The 19,945-nt window shown below is 39.3% G+C and overlaps 2 protein-coding genes across 5 annotated transcripts in view; both read right to left on the reverse strand.

The window, feature by feature from the left end:
- The window catches only part of KCTD20 (potassium channel tetramerization domain containing 20), a 57,392-nt gene that overhangs the window by 23,622 nt on the left and 13,825 nt on the right, over positions 1-19,945 (reverse strand). Inside the window, exon 2 of one of the 4 annotated variants that reach the window (XM_037844286.1) lies at positions 6,937-7,064. The exons of the other annotated variants lie outside the window; for them this stretch is intronic. The gene's annotated coding sequence lies outside the window, so the exon portion shown is untranslated. The remainder of the gene's footprint in view (positions 1-6,936; positions 7,065-19,945) is intronic. 4 annotated transcript variants of the gene reach the window in all.
- Positions 941-2,646, reverse strand: LOC119540211 (protein lin-28 homolog A-like). Its single transcript, XM_037844289.1, has one exon. It carries the CDS (start codon positions 1,618-1,620, stop codon positions 1,003-1,005), a length of 618 nt encoding a protein of 205 aa, XP_037700217.1. The 5' UTR covers positions 1,621-2,646; the 3' UTR covers positions 941-1,002.

The raw sequence follows: 19,945 nt of genomic DNA on the forward strand, positions 1-19,945 counted from the left end.
AATTTCCAATCTTCCAGTAGGAGATCAAGTCATGGGGTGACCCAATTAAAATAGTCTCCCATAAAGGGAGGGATTTCAAGAGGACACTATGGCAGAAAAGCCAGCTCTAATTGGCAAAAATGAGGTAGTTCAAGTAGTTGTTCTTTGGGGTGATAAAGCAACAACAATAAAAATGTATTCCTGCTGTGTAGACCTGGAGCTGCTGCTGACTTATCCCTGAGATTGTTCATGTACCTGAGAACACAGTGCAGGAATGAGGGCCTTAGATTAAAATATACAAAAATACAAAACCAGAATATTTATATTACAAAAAAAAAAAATTAAAATGCACAAGATACGTCATTTGCATACAGCTAGTGCAGTTGGCATCCTGGAGAAAGTGGGACCCAAGGTGCAGTTATCCAAGGGAGCAAATAAATAAAACTGTATTGGTCCAGAATGGGGTAGTGAGCTTAGGAGCAGTTGGTCTGCAGGTGTCCCACCAACCACCCCTTTTGCCTGTCATCCACAACCCACTGCTTAGGATAGTTCCCAGCACCCCGACCCAAGAGAGGGTTACGAGACAAGACATGGAAAAACCCTGTTCCACCCCTGAGATTACCTCCCACAGAATGTATTGGTTCCTGCGTTGGGTCCATCAAACTGCTCTCATCTTTTCACTCTGGCATGAGAAATTTTTATAAATCCTCTTTCAAAAGAAAACTTCCCTATCCGGGCCACTGTCATAAAATGAGAGATTCTAGAGTATATCATGCAGGCTCTAAGGCTATTTCTCCCGAAAGCCCTGACTTGTATTCGGATAGAGCATGGTTGGAATTCCTTTGCCTCACCCCCTCCCACACCAAGATGGAAGAGGGGGTGATGCTATGGACCCCAGCCTGAGATACACGGCAGTGCCAGCTGCCCCCTACCCACCCTCTCCCACTTTCTCCACTCTGCCGATTGATGCCTGCTCCTTGGAACTTCCTAATCGCAAAAGGACTGCCCCCACACGCTGTAGGCTCAATTCTGGGCCTCTGGGAGCAGGGCAGGGCTGTGGATCTCTTCTTCTTCCTCCCGAAAGTAGGAGGGCTTTCCCTGTGAGCTGGGCGGCTGCTGGGCCATCAGTGGACATGAGGCCACCATATGGCTGATGCTTTGGCAGAAGTGACATTTCTTGGGCTGGGGTGGCAGCTTGCATTCCTTTGCATGATGGTCTAGACCTCCACAATTGTAGCACCTGTCTCCTTTTGATCTGCGCTTCTGCATGTTCTTCCCCTTTGACCGTCTCTCACTCCCAATACAGAACACCCCACCAGGTCCAGTGACACGGATAGATTCCAGGCCCCTGGCAGACTTCTTAAAGGTGAACTCCACTGCCTCACCCTCCTTCAGGCTCTGGAAGCCCTCCATGTGCAACTTACTCTGATGCACAAAGACGTCCACAGGGGGGTCGAGTGCGACCCCGGCACGGGCGGTCATGGACAGGAAGCCGAACCCCATGAGCACATTGAACCATTTACAGATGCCCGCACCGTGCAGCAGCTGCGGCTCCTCGGCCTCCCCGGCCGCGTTCTCCGGTGCCTCCTCTGCCGCCTTGGCGCAGCCATCTGCAAACTGCTGGTTGGACACGGAGCCCATGGTTGTTGCCTGAGCCCGCAGCCCCGGGCCCCTGGTCGGACGGCTGCTGGCCCCAGAGAAGTCCGGAGGCAAAGGGGCTCCTGCTGCATGTTACAGTGTATTTTCCCTTACTCATTGCTCACTGCCCTATAGGCACACTTGCTTCCCTCAGAGTCCCCTGGCCCTATCCTGTCTTTGTACTTGCTATTCCCTCTGCTTGGAATGCTCTGCCCGCCCTGCCAAATCCTCTTCCCAGGGCTGGTGCATTCACATTGCCGTCACACACCTCAAAGGCCACCTATCTCCTCAGCAATGCCTTCCTTAACCATTGCTCCCCCCACTAGAACACAGGCCCAAGAGAACAGGGATCTTCTCTGGCTTTTTCACTATTATATCCCCAGAGCCCAGCACCCTGTCTAGTACAGGGTACGTACCCAATAAATATTTGTTAAAGAAATCAATAAATGTTTATCTTAAAAACAAGCTCAAAGCTCTCTCCTTTCCACAAATGGTTTCTCCCTCCAAATGGCAACAAGTGCTTACACAACGAATTGTAATGAACTCCATTGCTTTTCTATTTTTTTAATGTAAATATTTTATTCTTAAATTTTCATGAGATACACCATATTTCTGCAGCTACATTTTAAGCAACTTAAATGCAGGGACCTTGCCTTTTATATCTTTGTAGCTCTGAGAACAGCCTGCAAGCATGCCCTGCATTTAGGTGACTCCTCAATAATAAAGTATATACTATTTGATCAAGCTAATTGAACTTCTACTACCTTTATGAATTTTCAGCCTGTCAAACATCTCTAGATAGTGAGTTCTAAAAGTTTTCAAACCTCCATTAAGCTGGGTGGTAAGGATGACTTAGGATGGGGAGCAAAGTTCTCAAATCATTGAATTTGGTAAATGAATGAATTTACTTTTCATCCATACTTCATATTTTAAAGGTAATTACGTGTTTGCCAAATCTTTCTTCCAGACTGAAAAATCCTAGTCCTCTCAATCTGTTCTTATGTGAAAACTACTACATTTCCTTAACTATTTTTTTATCATTTTTTTTTAAATTTTATTTGAAATAAATTCAAACCTACAGGAACAGTTGCAAAAACAATACAAACCCCATACACAGAACTCCAGCATACCCCGACCCCCCTCCCGATACCCCGATCCACCAACTTTAACATCCTGTCACACCACCATTTCCTTCTTTCCCTCCCTCCCTCCATTATCCATCATCTATTGCTCTGTCTTCTGAACATACGAGAGCAAGCTGCACACATCCTTGAACAAACAATATAATTCACATATACATTTCCCATGAACAAGAACATTCTTTTATGCAATCCCATTAAGCACAGCTAAGAAGTTCAAGAAATTCAACATTGATACAAAGCTTACATTCTATATTTCGTTTTTTTTCTTATGTCCTAATTGTGTCCCTTTGAGCCTCCTCTCCTCCATCCTCATATCCCATCCAGGATCATCCTTGGCATTTAATTGTCATTATCTATTTAGACTGTCTTTTTTTTTTTTTTTTTCCAATGGGGGAGACACATATACAGCCTAAATCTTCCCATTCCAACCCTTCCCTAGCATTCCATTAGTGGGAATAATCACATTTAGAATGCTGCAATGCCATCACCTTCCCACCATCCATTACTAGAAATTTCCCTTCACCCCAAACAGAAACCCTACACTCATTTCTGAACTCCCCATTGTCCCTTCCCCCACTTCTTGTAACCCATACTCCACTTTTCATCTCGATGGTCATATTCTCCGATCCTTTCTTTGTGTTTACTGTGGGGCTTAAATTTAACATCTTGAATCTATAACAATCTTGTTTTTCTTTGATACCAACTTAATTTCAATACGACACATAAACTATGTTCCTATGCTCCTCCATTCCCCTACCTTTATGTAGTTCTTGTCAAAAATTACATATTTTACATTGAGTCCAAAACCACTGATTTATCATTACCATTTATGTATTTTAGATCCTGTAGGAAGTAAATAGTGGAGTTACAAATCAAAAATACAGTAGTATTGGTATTTATATTTACCATGTGATCTTTACTGGAAATCTTTATTTCTTCATGTGGTTTTAGTCAATTGTTTAGTGTCCCTTCCTTTCAGCCTGCTCAATTCCCTTTAGCATTTCTTATAGGACTGATCTACTGGTGATGAAGTCCCTCAGCTTTTGATTATCTGGGAATGTTTTCATCTCCCTCTCATTTTTAACCTCCAGGTGTCTGTGAATTTTCTAAGTCTCCGATGGTTACTGACTTCTATATTTATTCCACTGTGTTCAGAAAATGTGCTTTGAATAAATTCAATTTTTTTAAATTTATGAGACTTGTTTGATGTCCCAGCATGTGGTCTACTCTGGAGAAAGATCCATGATCACTAGAGAAGAATGTGTGTCCTGGTGATTTGGGATGTAACGTTCCATATATATCTGCTAAATTTCTCTATATCTCCCTCTCCTTTCTTTGTTTCTCTGTCGGTAGGGCTCCCTTTAGTATCTGAAGCAGGGCAGGTCTTTTATTAGCAAAATCTCAGCATTTGTTAGTCTGTGAAAAATTTAAGCTCTCCCTCAAATCTGAAGGAGAGCTTTGCTGGATAAAGTATTCTTGGCTGGAAATTTTTGTCTCTCAGAATTTTAAATATGTCATGCCACTGCCTTCTTCCCTCATGGTGGCCGCTGAGTAGTCACTACTTAGTCTTAATGTTGTTTCCTTTGTATGTGGTGAATTCCTTTTCTTTTGCTGCTTTCAGAACTTGCTCCTTCTCTTCAGTATTTGAAAGTATGATCAGAATATGTCTCGGAGTGGGTTTATTTGGATTTATTCTATTTGGAGTTCAGTGGGCATTTATGGTTTCTGTATTTATATTGTGTAGAAGGTTTGGGAAGTTTCCCCAACAGTTTCTTTGAATACTCTTTCTAGACCTTTACCTTTCTCTTCCCCTTCTGGGACACCAATGAGTCTTAAATTTGGACGTTCTACTTTATCTATCGTATCCCTGAGATCCATTTTGATTTTTTCGATTTTTTTCCCCATTCTTTCTTTTGTTCTTTCATTTTCCATTCTGTGGTCCTTGAGGATGCTGAGTCGTTGTTCAGCTTCCTCTAGTCTTGTACTATGAGTATCCAGAATCTTTTTAATTTGGTCAACAGTTTCTTTTATTTCTATAAGATCGTTTATTTTTTTTATTTACTCCTGCAAGTTCTTCTTTATGATCTTCTAGGGTCTTCTTCATGTCCTTTATATCCTGTGCCATGCTCTCGTTGTTTGTCTTTAGTTCTTTGATTAATTGCTCCAAGTACTGTGTCTCCTCTGGATCTTTTGAATTGAGTGCTTGGATTCTCCATATCGTCTGGTTTTATCATATGCTTTAAAATTTTCTGTTGTTTTTGGCCTCTTGGCATTTGCTTTACTTGACAGGGTTCTTTCAGAATATGAAAAACACCAATCTCTAATTTGTCAGATCTACAGCTCGGTGGCGTACACTTTCTCTAACTAAGCAGCAGATGGCATCCATGAGTCACCTATTCCCCTCAAGTCAGTTCTCTCCAACTTTGTTTTTGTGGTGTGTGGGGGATCTGATTCTTGTGGGGTTCAATTGGTGCACCAAGTTTGGGTGTGTTGTTGGTGCTGTCCGCCCTGAATAAGGGGCATGCGTCTGAGCGGTTAGGGAGACAGGGCAGCTTTAATAATCAAACCTCCCAGGTGTCCCTGGAGATTTAAGGCTGTTGCAGGAGTCTAAGCCTTCATTTCAGTCTTGCCACAGATTGTCTCTGCTGCTGATCCACAAGTTCTTGGTATTGGTTAGGGTCCCTGGGATTTCCAAGCAGGTGCCCCTTCTCAGCCGTGCTCTTCCAGGACCTCTGCTGAGGGAAGGTTGTGCCATGTCACAAGTGCGCGGCGGCCCTCCAGGGAAGCCATGGGCCACCAGGTTGTGCAGGGGCATTCCCAGCCTGCCGTAAAGATGGCTGAATGGGGCGTGTTAATTTCCCCCTTTTCGCACAGCTCCACCTTCCCAGCTCCAGGATAATTAGCTGTGGGTGCACTCAAGGCCACTGTCCATGGCTGATATTGTGGTGTGTGCGCGGTGCTGCGGGAAACACTCCCCATCACACTGAGACCCTTGGCGTAGCTCTGGGCTGTGGCTCCGGTCCCGGGCAGGAGCATCCCCAGCCAGCTGGGAAGATGGCTGCAAGGGGCGCGATTTCTTTCTCCTTTTGGCTCCCCTCTTTCCTCCAGGCTCTGAGACAATTAGCAGCAGGTGCAGGAAGGGCTATCTTCCACGCCAGATACTGAGGCGTTGGCACAGCCCGTTCCTGCTGCACTTCACTGCGTGGTTCTCGCTGCCGTATCCGCAGCCGCTCCCGAGTATTTTTTTTTTTTAAAGAACTAGTCTGTCTCCAAACACCATGGTTTCCAAACACCGTAGCGCAGCTGCCAGACTTTCAGTTGGCTCACTCACTTGTTTCAGAATGCAGACTCCGGGTTTCACCAAATGCACGGTCCCTGTGGATTCAGCAGACCTTGTCCAGCTGGTGCATGGCTGGAACTGGTGTTCTGGGTCACTTTCTGGGTTTTATCTAGTATTTTTCACAGAGGTGATTTTTTGCCCTGTCTCACCTGGCCGCCATCTTAGGTTCTGCTTCCTTAACTATTGTAACTGTTGACTTTTTGTCTAAGTTCCATTTTGCTTTTCTTTATGCACAGTAATCAGAATGGTGATAATGTTTTCTATTAGAGGTGAATAAGTTTTCCATATTGCTTCATATATGCTCTCTAGTGATACCCAGAACTTCTGGGAATAGAGGTTAAAAAGTGGTAGAGGAGGTGAAGGGAGAGACTGGGTTGGGGGATGGACACAATCTAAAATGTCTGCAAGCTCTCCTTTAGGGCTACTAACTGATTGCTAAGAGGCCACCCTGTTCAAAATGTGCTCTGGGTATATTTTTTTTAAAACCAACTCCACTGAAACTTTTTTGTCATGGTTCTGCTCACTCCCTTTGCATCATGCAAACCCTCCAATCAACCTAATGTTCCTATCTCAGAAGAAACTCTGTCTTTCGAATACTTAAGTTTTTCTAGTTGTCTTTCTCCCAGATTATTTCTAAAATTTTAAATAACACCAACTCCAGGATTAAGCCCTTAATAACTCTATTATTAACATTTTTAAATCTTGGAGTTTTCCTACAATATATTCACCAAACCCATAATAATTTAGCTGTTCAGTTTTACATTTAAATACAAAGCAAGCAACAAAGAAATAGACCCTTGTTAGTAAGCTATTTCTGCCAGATCTCTCCTTCCCCACCTATTTGCTGTCCTCCTCAAACAACTCTGGCAGACTGGCGAGACATGAATCTCTTGCTGCTTTTCTTCCTAAGTATAGCTGTGGTCTTGGGCAGGTTCAGAAGTCTCTGTATCTCAACTTCCTCATTTCTAAGAGAGAATAATAACCATTAAGCATACAGGGTTGATAGTAAAGATTAAACAAGATAATACACTTAAAGTGCCTAGTACAATGCCAGGCACACAAAGGACTGAGCAATGCTGCGAAGAGTTGGTCCTCAGTTCCCAAGGCAGTTGGGTGACGATATATGAAAAAAAGTAAATGTAAGAAATGAAAACAGAATAAGTGGTACAGGCCAGTGGTTCCTGCTCAAATTCTTAGGCCTAACCCCAGAGTCTGTCTCCAAAGGACTACAGTGGGATTTGGGGATTTTCAATTAAAAAAAAAAAAAAAATTCAATTTCTAAGGTAGTTATCATAGGCAGTAAGGTTTGGATTTCATAAGATAAACATAAAAGGCATAAAAATTCTTGTGAGAAATTCACCTTTAGCTAGTGTGGTTAAGAAAAGGAAGTCTTATAGGAGACAAAATCTGAGTGGGCTCTGAAGGATAGGTAGGATTTTCTCCCTAACTTTTTAGTTTCAAACTTTTCAAATCTACAGAAAACCTGAAAAATCAGAAAACCTATACACCCCTTGCTCAGGTTCACCAATTATCATCCTGCATCATTTGCTTTCTCTTTCTCTCTCTCTAAACTTATTTTTCTGAATCACTTGAAAGTCAGTTTCAGACATCACAAGACTTCATTCCTAGTATTTCAAGCATTAGAAAATTCTTCTAAAGAACAACAATACCATATACACACCTAAGAAAATTAACAATTCCATAATATCATCAATATATAATCCATATTCAGATTTACCCAATGAGCCCCATATTTTCATTTACAGCCTTTTTTGGATCTATGATCTAATCAAGTCTCATTGCATTTGGTCGTTCTGTGTCTGGTCTCTTTTCATCTTGTCCCTCCCCCACCATTTTTAATTTTCTTTTTGTGACTGACATTTTTATAGAATCTACATCAGTCCCAACTTTCTGGATTTGTCTGTCTCCACATGATCAGATACAGGTTAAAAATATTTTGCAAGAATACCCCATAGAGGCAACGTGTCCTTCCAACTGCCATCATGTCAAGGAGCAGTATATAATGTCTGGTTGCCCCATTAAGGTTGATACTAAGTTTGATTACTTGGTTAAAGAGTTGACTGTAGGGTCTCTCCATTGTAAAGGAAGATGTAATACTGTATTTCTCAATAACCTTTCACCCAGGGTTTTAGCATCTATTGATGATTCTTGCCTTGATCAGTTATTACATTTGGGGTTACAAAATGATGACTATCATCCCTCCAACATTTATTGCCTGGCATTTTTCTGTGAATCTGAACTAACTATCCTTCAAGCTCCCCCTACCTCTCTCTTAAAGTATTATTATAAACTCACAGATTTGTCTTAATCCAATGTATTATAATCCATCACCATCATCTTTTTTTTTTTTCAAAGTGTGCCAAATCTTGCAAGTGGGAACCTCTTGAAGCCAGCATCTGTGATATTTTAACATAATACCTTTCTGGCACAAGTTTTCTCCAAACTTGCCTTGTATCATCCTTGCCCCAGACATGGATCAGCCTTTTCTCCTTGGAGCCTTGGTTCTTTTAGTGGAGAATGGCACTTAAAAATCAGGAACTGGTCACTATGTATCCTCATTGTTAACGGGGTATCATCGTGACTAGGCCATTTTAGTGGATAAAGTTAGGAAAATTTTTTTAAACAGTCATTAGTTCGTACTGATATTTTCAATTTAAATTCAACACTACAGGGTTTTCCTTATAGTACATCTTTTCTCTTACATTGAAAATCTTGGCTCATGAACTAGTTTCAGAATTATAATGTCAATATTACTACTAACAATAATGCTACTAGGTTTAAGTGTTTGGGGGAAGCAGTTCCTTTTGTCCTTAAAATATACTCCACCAAGGATGTACAGTTAGAGTGCTACATTGAACAGTTACTGTATGTTTTTTCTCTGTATGATTATGTTATCAGGTCCATCTGTCTCTCATTTTTGAACATTTACATGGTTCAAAAGTTAAAGTCACATAAAAAAAGGAATTCCCAAGGGTCTCTTTCCCTTCCCTTTTCCCATCCAATTTGCTCCCATTTATTCCCTGCAGGCAATGTGTTTTATTAAGCAAATATGCAAATGTATATTAATTCCTCTTTTTTCTTATACAAAAGTGGAATACCATAGTCTTTTGTACTTTGATATTTTTACTTAACATTATATCCTGGAAATCACTCCATAGTAATTAACAGAGAACACCCTCCTCCTTTTTTATTGCTGTATAATACTACACGGTGTGAATGTTTAATAGGTAGAACTTTGACAGGAAAAAGGGAAAAGGGCATTCTAGACAGGATGAATGGCCCTTGAATCTAACAAGCAGGAAAGCAAGAATGAACAAACAGAGACAGAGGGTAGACCAAACAGGTTAGAGTGAAGGTTCATGCTGAAAGGTGGGAGAAATATGGCGAGCATCATATCATACAACTCCAGGGACTGTCATACATACCCTGGTCTAAGAAGTTGTATAATATACCATTTAGAGGACTGTACACAATGACCCTGGGGGAAAGTAAAATTGTAAAAACCAGTTGGGGACAGGTGTGGAGGTCTTAAATTATAAGGTAAAATTGAGTTAGGATTTCGTCTTGTACACAAAAAAGAATCCAACGTTTTTGCATAGAGGAGTGTCATGTTCAAAATGTTGCTTTCAGATGAATATGGCCACAGATGGAGTGCGGGGGTTGTGAGAGGAGGTTACTGGAATTGTGTACTGTGAAGTAATAATGACCTCCATGGGTTGATGGCAATGAGAAGGGTAGTCACTAAGACATAGTCCTTCCTACTTTCAGAGAGCTTACAATCTAGTTGTTGAGATAACGCAAATCACGAGTTATATACTACAAAAAAAAAGGTGTTTTAGAGTCAAAATAATCCTTGGTCCACAAATTCAGCAGATAATAAGAATCACCTATAGACTCTAATTAAAACAGATTCTTGAGCCCCATTCCCCAGAGATTCTGACTCAGTAAGTCTGTGCCTGAGAATGTGAATTTTTAATAAGCTCTCAGGTGATCCTGCTGGGCCATATTTGGGGATAACTGATCCAGTCTAACTTTTTAATTTCATGGATGACAGCCTGGATCACAACTGCATTCTTTTTGAAGGATATTTTAGGAGATTACAATCTCAAGGTAGGGAGGCCTTTTAAAAACAGGACAGTAAACCCAAAAGTTAAAACAGAAGAGAAAGACAAATGTGACTATGAAAAATTTGAAGACTTGTAAGTAAAGGACTGGTAAACAAAGACAACAGACAAAAGACAGCCTTGAGCAAATATATTTGTAATGGGTTATTGTCACAATATTCATGAAGGCTTATGATAATACATGAAACTGGCCCAACAGAAAAATGGGCAAAGAATGGGAAAAGAGGTAAATATCAAAAGTTGGTGAAGCCATTCTCTGACCACAATGGAATACAATTAGAAGTCAATAACCATCAGAGACTTAGAAAATTCACAAATACCTGGAGGTTAAACAACACAATCCTAAACAATCAGTGGGTTAAAGAAGAAATAGCAAGAGAAATTGCTAAATATATAGAGACGAACGAAAATGAGAACACAACATACCAAAACCTATGGGATGCAGCAAAAGCAGTGCTAAGGGGGAAATTTATAGCACTAAACACATATATTAAAAAGGAAGAAAGAGCCAAAATCAAAGAACTAATGGATCAACTGAAGAAGCTAGAAAATGAACAGCAAACCAATCCTAAACCAAGTACAAGAAAAGAAATAACAAGGATTAAAGCAGAAATAAATGACATAGAGAACAAAAAAACAATAGAGAGGATAAATATCACCAAAAGTTGGTTCTTTGAGAAGATCAACAAGATTGACAAGCCCCTAGCTAGACTGACAAAATCAAAAAGAGAGAAGACCCATATAAACAAAATAATGAATGAAAAAGGTGACATAACTGCAGATCCTGAAGAAATTAAAAAAATTATAAGAGGATATTATGAACAACTGTATGGCAACAAACTGGACAATGTAGAAGAAATGGACAATTTCCTGGAAACATATGAACAACCTAGACTGACCAGAGAAGAAATAGAAGAACTCAACCAACCCATCACAAGCAAAGAGATCCAATCAGTCATCAAAAATCTTCCCACAAATAAATGCCCAGGGCCAGATGGCTTCACAGGGGAATTCTACCAAACTTTCCAGAAAGAACTGACACCAATCTTACTCAAACTCTTTCAAAACATTGAAGAAAATGGAACACTACCTAACTCATTTTATGAAGCTAACATCAATCTAATACCAAAACCAGGCAAAGATGCTACAAAAAAGGAAAACTACCGGCCAATCTCCCTAATGAATATAGATGCAAAAATCCTCAACAAAATACTTGCAATTCGAATCCAAAGACACATTAAAAAAATCATACACCATGACCAAGTGGGGTTCATTCCAGGCATGCAAGGATGGTTCAACATAAGAAAAACAATCAATGTATTACAACACATTAAAAACTCGAAAGGGAAAAATCAATTGATCATCTCAATAGATGCTGAAAAAGCATTTGACAAAATCCAACATCCCTTTTTGATAAAAACACTTCAAAAGGTAGGAATTGAAGGAAACTTCCTCAACATGATAAAGAGCATATATGAAAAACCCACAGCCAGCATAGTACTCAATGGTGAGAGACTGAAAGCCTTCCCTCTAAGATCAGGAACAAGACAAGGATGCCCGCTGTCACCACTGTTATTCAACATTGTGCTGGAAGTGCTAGCCAGGGCAATCCGGCAAGACAAAGAAATAAAAGGCATCCAAATTGGAAAAGAAGAAGTAAAACTGTCATTGTTTGCAGACGATATGATCTTATATCTAGAAAACCCTGAGAAATCGACGATACAGCTACTAGAGCTAATAAACAAATTTAGCAAAGTAGCGGGATACAAGATTAATGCACATAAGTCAGTAATGTTTCTATATGCTAGAAATGAACAAACTGAAGAGACACTCAAGAAAAAGATACCATTTTCAATAGCAACTAAAAAAATCAAGTACCTAGGAATCAACTTAACCAAAGATGTAAAAGACCTATACAAAGAAAACTACATAACTCTACTAAAAGAAATAGAAGGGGACCTTAAAAGATGGAAAAATATTCCATGTTCATGGATAGGAAGGCTAAATGTCATTAAGATGTCAATTCTACCCAAACTCATCTACAGATTCAATGCAATCCCAATCAAAATTCCAACAACCTACTTTGCAGACTTGGAAAAGCTAGTTATCAAATTTATTTGGAAAGGGAAGATGCCTCAAATTGCTAAAGACACTCTAAAAAAGAAAAACGAAGTGGGAGGACTTACACTCCCTGCCTTTGAAGCTTATTATAAAGCCACAGTTGCCAAAACAGCATGGTACTGGCACAAAGATAGACATATAGATCAATGGAATCGAATTGAGAATTCAGAGATAGACCCTCAGATCTATGGCCGACTGATCTTTGATAAGGCCCCCAAAGTCACTGAACTGAGCCATAATGGTCTTTTCAACAAATGGGGCTGGGAGAGTTGGATATCCATATCCAAAAGAATGAAAGAGGACCCCTACCTCACCCCCTACACAAAAATTAACTCAAAATGGACCAAAGATCTCAATATAAAAGAAAGTACCATAAAACTCCTAGAAGATAATGTAGGAAAACATCTTCAAGACCTTGTATTAGGCGGCCACTTCCTAGACTTTACACCAAAAGCACAAGCAACAAAAGAAAAAATAGATAAATGGGAACTCCTCAAGCTTAGAAGTTTCTGCACCTCAAAGGAATTTCTCAAAAAGGTAAAGAGGCAGCCAACTCAATGGGAAAAAATTTTTGGAAACCATGTATCTGACAAAAGACTGATATCTTGCATATACAAAGAAATCCTACAACTCAATGACAATAGTACAGACAGCCCAATTATAAAATGGGCAAAAGATATGAAAAGACAGTTCTCTGAAGAGGAAATACAAATGGCCAAGAAACACATGAAAAAATGTTCAGCTTCACTAGCTATTAGAGAGATGCAAATTAAAACCACAATGAGATACCATCTAACACCAGTTAGAATGGCTGCCATTAAACAAACAGGAAACTACAAATGCTGGAGGGGATGTGGAGAAACTGGAACTCTTATTCACTGTTGGTGGGACTGCATAATGGTTCAGCCACTCTGGAAGTCAGTCTGGCAGTTCCTTAGAAAACTAGATATAGAGCTACCATTCGATCCAGCGATTGCACTTCTCGGTATATACCCAGAAGATCGGAAAGCAGTGACACGAACAGATATCTGCACGCCAATGTTCATAGCAGCATTATTCACAATTGCCAAGAGATGGAAACAACCCAAATGTCCTTCAACAGATGAGTGGATAAATAAAATGTGGTATATACACACGATGGAATACTACGCGGCAGTAAGAAGGAACGATCTCGTGAAACATATGACAACATGGATGAACCTTGAAGACATAATGCTGAGTGAAATAAGCCAGGCACAAAAAGAGAAATATTATATGCTACCACTAATGTGAACTTTCAAAAATGTAAAACAAATGGTTTATAATGTAGAATGTAGGGGAACTAGCAGTAGAGAGTAATTAAGGAAGGGGGAACAATAATCCAAGAAGAACAGATAAGCTTTTTAACGTTCTGGGGATGCCCAGAAATGACTATGGTCTGTTAATTTCTGATGGATATAGTAGGAACAAGTTCACAGAAAGGTTGCTATATTATGTAACTTTCTTGGGGTAAAGTAGGAACATGTTGGAAGTTAAGCAGTTATCTTAGGTTAGTTGTCTTTTTCTTACTCCCTTGTTATGGTCTCTTTGAAATGTTCTTTTATTGTATGTTTGTTTTCTTTTTAACTTTTTTTTTCATACAGTTGATTTAAAAAAGAAGGGAAAGTTAAAAAAAAAAGAAAGAAAGAAAGAAAAACAAGGAAAAAAAAATGATGTAGTGCCCCCTTGAGGAGCCTGTGGAGAATGCCGGGGTATTCGCCTACCCCACCTCGATGGTTGCTAACATGACCACAGACATAGGGGACTGGTGGTTTGATGGGTTGAGCCTTCTACCATAAGTTTTACCCTTGGGAAGACGGTTGCTGCAAAGGAGAGGCTAGGCCTCCCTATATTTGTGCCTAAGAGTCTCCTCCTGAATGCCTCTTTGTTGCTCAGATGTGGCCCTCTCTCTCTGGCTAAGCCAACTTGAAAGGTGAAATCACTGCCCTCCCCCCTACGTGGGATCAGACACCCAGGGGAGTGAATCTCCCTGGCAACGTGGAATATGACTCCCGGGGAGGAATGTAGACCCGGCATCGTGGGACGGAGAACATCTTCTTGACCAAAAGGGGGATGTGAAAGGAAATGAAATAAGCTTCAGTGGCAGAGAGATTCCAAAACGAGCCGAGAGGTCACTCTGGTGGGCACTCTTACGCACACTTTAGACAACCCTTTTTAGGTTCTAAAGAACTGGGGTAGCTGGTGGTGGATACCTGAAACTATCAAACTACAACCCAGAACCCATGAATCTCGAAGACAGATGTATAAAAATGTAGCTTATGAGGGGTGACAATGGGATTGGGAAAGCCATAAGGACCACACTCCACTTTGTCTAGTTTATGGATGGATGAGTAGAAAAATAGGGGAAGGAAACAAACAGACAAAGGTACCCAGTGTTCTTTTTTACTTCAATTGCTCTTTTTCACTCTAATTATTATTCTTGTTATTTTTGTGTGTGTGCTAATGAAGGTGTCAGGGATTGATTTAGGTGATGAATGTACAACTATGTAATGGTACTGTAAACAATCGAAAGTACGATTTGTTTTGTATGACTGCGTGGTATGTGAATATATCTCAATAAAATGATTAAAAAAAAAAAAAGTTGGTGAAGCTGTTCTAGCCTACAAAACAGAATTAAAGGCAAAAAGCTCCACAAGGTGGACAAGACAGAAAATTCAAAGATATCAGCTGCCAAGACCACTTCTTTCTTCATTTCCACCTTGGAAAAAACACACAAGACAAGAGTATAAGCAGAAGACAAGAGGGCATTCCAATTCTACTGGAAGGCCGGAGCACCTCCTCGTCTACTTCCCTTTTCCTTCCTTTTCTATGAATCATTGAGGCCAGACTAACAGGTTGTCAGATGGAAGCACAACTACAGCAGTGACAGAATTATAATTGCTTATATATTTTCCTGTCTCCTCTGCCTCCTAAATTACCACCTGTTTTAGTTTCCTGGGCTGCTCAAGCAAATACCATGCAATGGGTTGGTTTAAACTATGGGGTTCATTAGCTTAAAGTTTTGAGGCTAAGAGAAAGTCCAAATCAAGGCATCATCAAGGCAATGCTTGATGGTGTTCTGGTGTTCTGGGGCCGGCTGCTGGTGATACTTGGTCTTTAGCTCCTCTGTCACATGGCAGCCTCTCCTGGCATATCCGTTCTCTTCCAGGTTCTGCTGAATTTCTGCTTCTTGCTTCCTATGACTTTTCCTCTGTCTGCACTTCATCTGCTTATAAAGGACCCCAGTAATAGGATTAAGACGCATCCTGATTGAGGTGGGCCATATCTTAACCAAAATAACCTCATCAGAAAGGTACTACTTACAATAAGTTCACACTCACAGGAATGGATTAAGTTTAAGAACAGGTTTTTCTGGGGTACATGCAGATCTAAACTACCACACTACCCCTTTTATCAATATGACTTAAGTGCTAAAACAGTTTTGTGCACAGAAAAGGCTATATTTGTTACTTGGATTTAAATTAAGACTTATGACCTTAAATTCAATGGGCAGTTGCATACAGTCTACATACCCTTAAATAGTTTACTATATAACTTTATCAGTCAAATGACCTAATTTAAAAATATTAATGTACTAGGAACAAAAAGATTTAGAGAACAATATAACTCTTGTAACCATCACCCAGTCTAAAAAATGAAATGTGACCAATATAATTGAATCCCCTATAACCATAATCCTAAATTTAGTATTTCCATCAAATATTTTAAACTATACTTATCTTACATATTCTCTTTTCTTGCTTTAACACTTCAATTGCCTTCCAAGCATATCTTTTTTAGGTAATCAAAAAACTTTAGTAAATCCCCCAAACTTCTGAATATCGTATATCTCAAAAGTTCTTAAATATTGAAATACTCTTTCTAACTTAGCGTAAGTTTTCTTACACCTTTAAACTAATAATCAAATCTGAAGCAATCACAAGAACACATCTTAAATCAAAATCACAAATTAACCTGTTGAGATTCTTCAATGTCAATTTACTGCAAACACGACATTTAAGTCCAGATGGTTACAAAGTTCATTCATAAACTTTATTGATTTAACACATATCATGGGTGACATACTGTTCTAAGTACTTTATAAATATTAATTTATTTAATTGACTACTCAAAATAACTCTAAGAGACAGATACATTATCCCCATTTTACAGATGAAAAAATTGAGGAAGAAAGAGGTTAAGGGTATCTCCCACTGTCACATAGCTAATGAGTAGTGTAGTGGAGGCAGGCTTCAAACCTAGCCAGTCTGGTTTCAGAGTCTATGCTATTTTACTTCTCCTTACAGCTCAATTTACTTCATGTTTTCTATGTAATTTTAAATTTTCATAGCGTTCCAGTTACCATTCTAAGCTCAAGATCTGGGACAAGGACATAAGACCTTTCTGTGTCAGTAACAGGCACACCTAGCACCTTTTCTGTTTAAATAGTTGCTATGAGGCAACTTCTAAATCCATTACCTCCAGATGGGGTTGATTTTGCAAATTGAGATCCCTAAGTTCAAATTAAGTTCTTACCTAATTCTCCTGTAACTTCTTTCAACTTTATTACCTAAAACTTGGTAGATGAAATTCTATAATTTCCACCCAGGATACGTCATCTTTTGATTGGATTCAATTAGCTATGGTCATTCCAATGATACCCTTAGACTAGGAACAATTCCCAGGCACATAAAGGACCAGGCAAAGCTCAAGAATCCTAAGAAAGAGCCAGTCAACATATGATAGAATCTCTAGGGTGAACTCCCTAATGTCCAGGACACTCAGCTATTACCCAAAACTCTCTGAAGGAAGAGATACACTAGCTGTAAAGGACAACCTAATAACAATCTTCCAGGAAATCCAAGAGATACACTATTAGCAATAATGCCTTAAAAGGATCTACTCAAGGCAATACAATTAAACATTTTAAAAATGTATAATTAGTCAACACAGTAGGCTAAGATCTAAGTATTTATATGGCAAAAAAAGAGATCTGTAGGTCTTAGGGGACGAATCAGTAATGTTCTAAAAGAACCAACATTGAGAATTCTGGAGACAACCCAAAATTACTGGGTCAGAAGAGAACGTAAAGGTCATCTAGTTCAAGGACCAATGCCAGTCTATGTCAAAAGTTTTCATTGATTCTTAGCAAAAATAAAGACAATGCAGCAGTGTAACACATACACAAACACGCTCAATTATCCCAGTTCTAAGACACTTGAAACTGACTTAAGGTACACCACAATCTTTTCAGGGGGAAAAAAAAAAGTAGTACCATATTAAACATATACATGATTTTAAGATGTGTCCAGATCTCAAAAATGTTTAAATATGAACTGAAGAATTATGGTGTTAGTATAATGCTTTCTTGGGAAGGATTCTCCTTTGTACTTAAAATTATGTCTTGTCTTCTTTTTTTTGATATTAAACATGTCTTTTCTTTTATGAAATAACAGTGACAGAAAATGACAGCCAGGATGCTAGCAACCTTATGATGGTCTTCCAACTCCCCCCTTCAATCTGGGATCTTCATCACCCTCCACCTAATCTAGGATGACTGACAACTCTACTAGTTCTTTCTAGTCTTCTGAAAAATATAGAAAAATAAAGTGTCTATTCTACTGTTGAACAACACTCCTTGGAAAAAAAAAATTTTTTTCTTGTTGAGCTGACATGTGCCCTCCTTCCCCAACCATGACTTTCCATACAGTGGTTTTAGTCCTATCCCCTGGAAAAACACATTCATTAATTACCTGCAACCTTTCATATATTTCAAAACAAGTGCCATGAACTCTTCTCTTTTATCATCACAATAAAGCTACAATTCCCACAGTTTGGCATGTAACATTGTTTCCAGACCTCGGACATTTTGGTCAGAAGAACAGACCTCAAAAACAGCAAGGTTATGTTTAAATGCTCAGCATTAGTAAAAGAAACCATTACAAGAAACCATTACAATTCTAAATTCCACAATATGACAGATGGAAATAACTTGGGAGTCTCTGAAAAGCATCAGGTGATTCAAAGGATTAAAAAATATATTCATAAATTAAAGAATATCATACCAAAATGGGATACTACTTTTTGCTCATTCGATTGGTAAAGAGTGAAAAATTACAACACACTGTTTGCTAGTGTTAAGGAAAACAGCAGGATTGGTATAACTTTTCTGGGGAGTAATTTAACCAAATATTTCATATGCATTAAAAAAAGTGTGTCCACCCTTTGGCCCAAAATTCACTTCTAGAAGTTTGTGGAATGGGAAAAATGATGATAATAATTAGCAAATATTTTTGTATAAGGATATCATCACAACATCATTTATAAGGGGGGAGAATAATGGAAAAAGCTAAATCACAGGCAATCCAAATGCTAAATTTCTAAGCAACTGTTTAAAAATGCTTTATAATATTTTTCTAGAACATTCTGGTGCTTCTGCTTCTAGCTACGATGGCTAAGTTTCTATCTGACTAAACTTCCTACTACTGAAAGCAATCAGAAAAGCTGGATAAAACAAACAAACAAAATATATATGTTTGAAGGCATCAGACAACTACTAAGGTAGCAAGACTTGAGAGTCCAGCTCCTCGAGAGAATGTCTCATGGTAAGTTTTACCTGTCAGCGTGGCTAGGCCAAAGTGCTACTACTCAATTAAACATGAATCTAGGTGTTGCCGTGAAGGACTTGATAAATGTAATTAAAGTCTATAATCAATTTAATTTAAGGAAGCTTATACTAGATAATTTGGGTGGGCCTGATCCAATCACCTGAAAGGATTGAAGAGAAGAACTAAGGCTTCCCTGAGGAAGAAGTTCTGCCTGTGGACTGCAGCTTCAGCTCATGCCCAAGAGTTCCAGCTTTTCCTTCCTGATGAATTTCAGTCTTGCCAAGCCAGCCCCCACCATCATGGAAGCATATACATCTATATCCCTTACTGGTTCTGTTTCTTTGGTGGAACGCTGACTGATAAAAGAAGGGAAGTAAAGTGACGTAAGCCTAACATTCTGCACTGCTTTCCCCCTCTGGATATTTGCCAGTTTGGAAGTAGATGCCAAGAGGCTGTAAAGCTAACCAGAAAGCAGCCAGCTAAGAAGCTGAGAAGAAAAGCAGAGCTTTTGTTGGTCTCATGGTGCTGGTGAAACAAAAATTGGAATGGGTCTGCCAAGGACAAAGGATCCTGGAAAATATCCTGAATTAAGAATTTAGAATAGAAGTGGCAAGCTTTTTTGGTAAAGGGTTAAACAGTAAGTATTTAGGTTTTGCAGGCTATACCATTGTGCACAAAAGCACCCCAGGCAATACATGAATGAATAAAGGTAGCTGTATTTAAATAAAACTTTTTACAAAAAACAGTCCATGAGCTGTAGTTTGTTCATCCCCGACATAGAAGATCAGGGACACCATTCATAAGTCTGAATTAATTTCACCCCAAAAACTGCAGAATACCATTCTTTCCAAGTACATATGAAAAATTAGTCAGAATTGACTATACATTGGCTATAGAATAAGTCTCAACACATTTCAGAGGACTGAAATTATAATGGTTATGTTCTTTGGACAC

Source organism: Choloepus didactylus, chromosome 7 (assembly GCF_015220235.1).
Source record: "Choloepus didactylus isolate mChoDid1 chromosome 7, mChoDid1.pri, whole genome shotgun sequence".
Classification (NCBI taxonomy): Eukaryota; Metazoa; Chordata; class Mammalia; order Pilosa; family Megalonychidae; genus Choloepus; species Choloepus didactylus.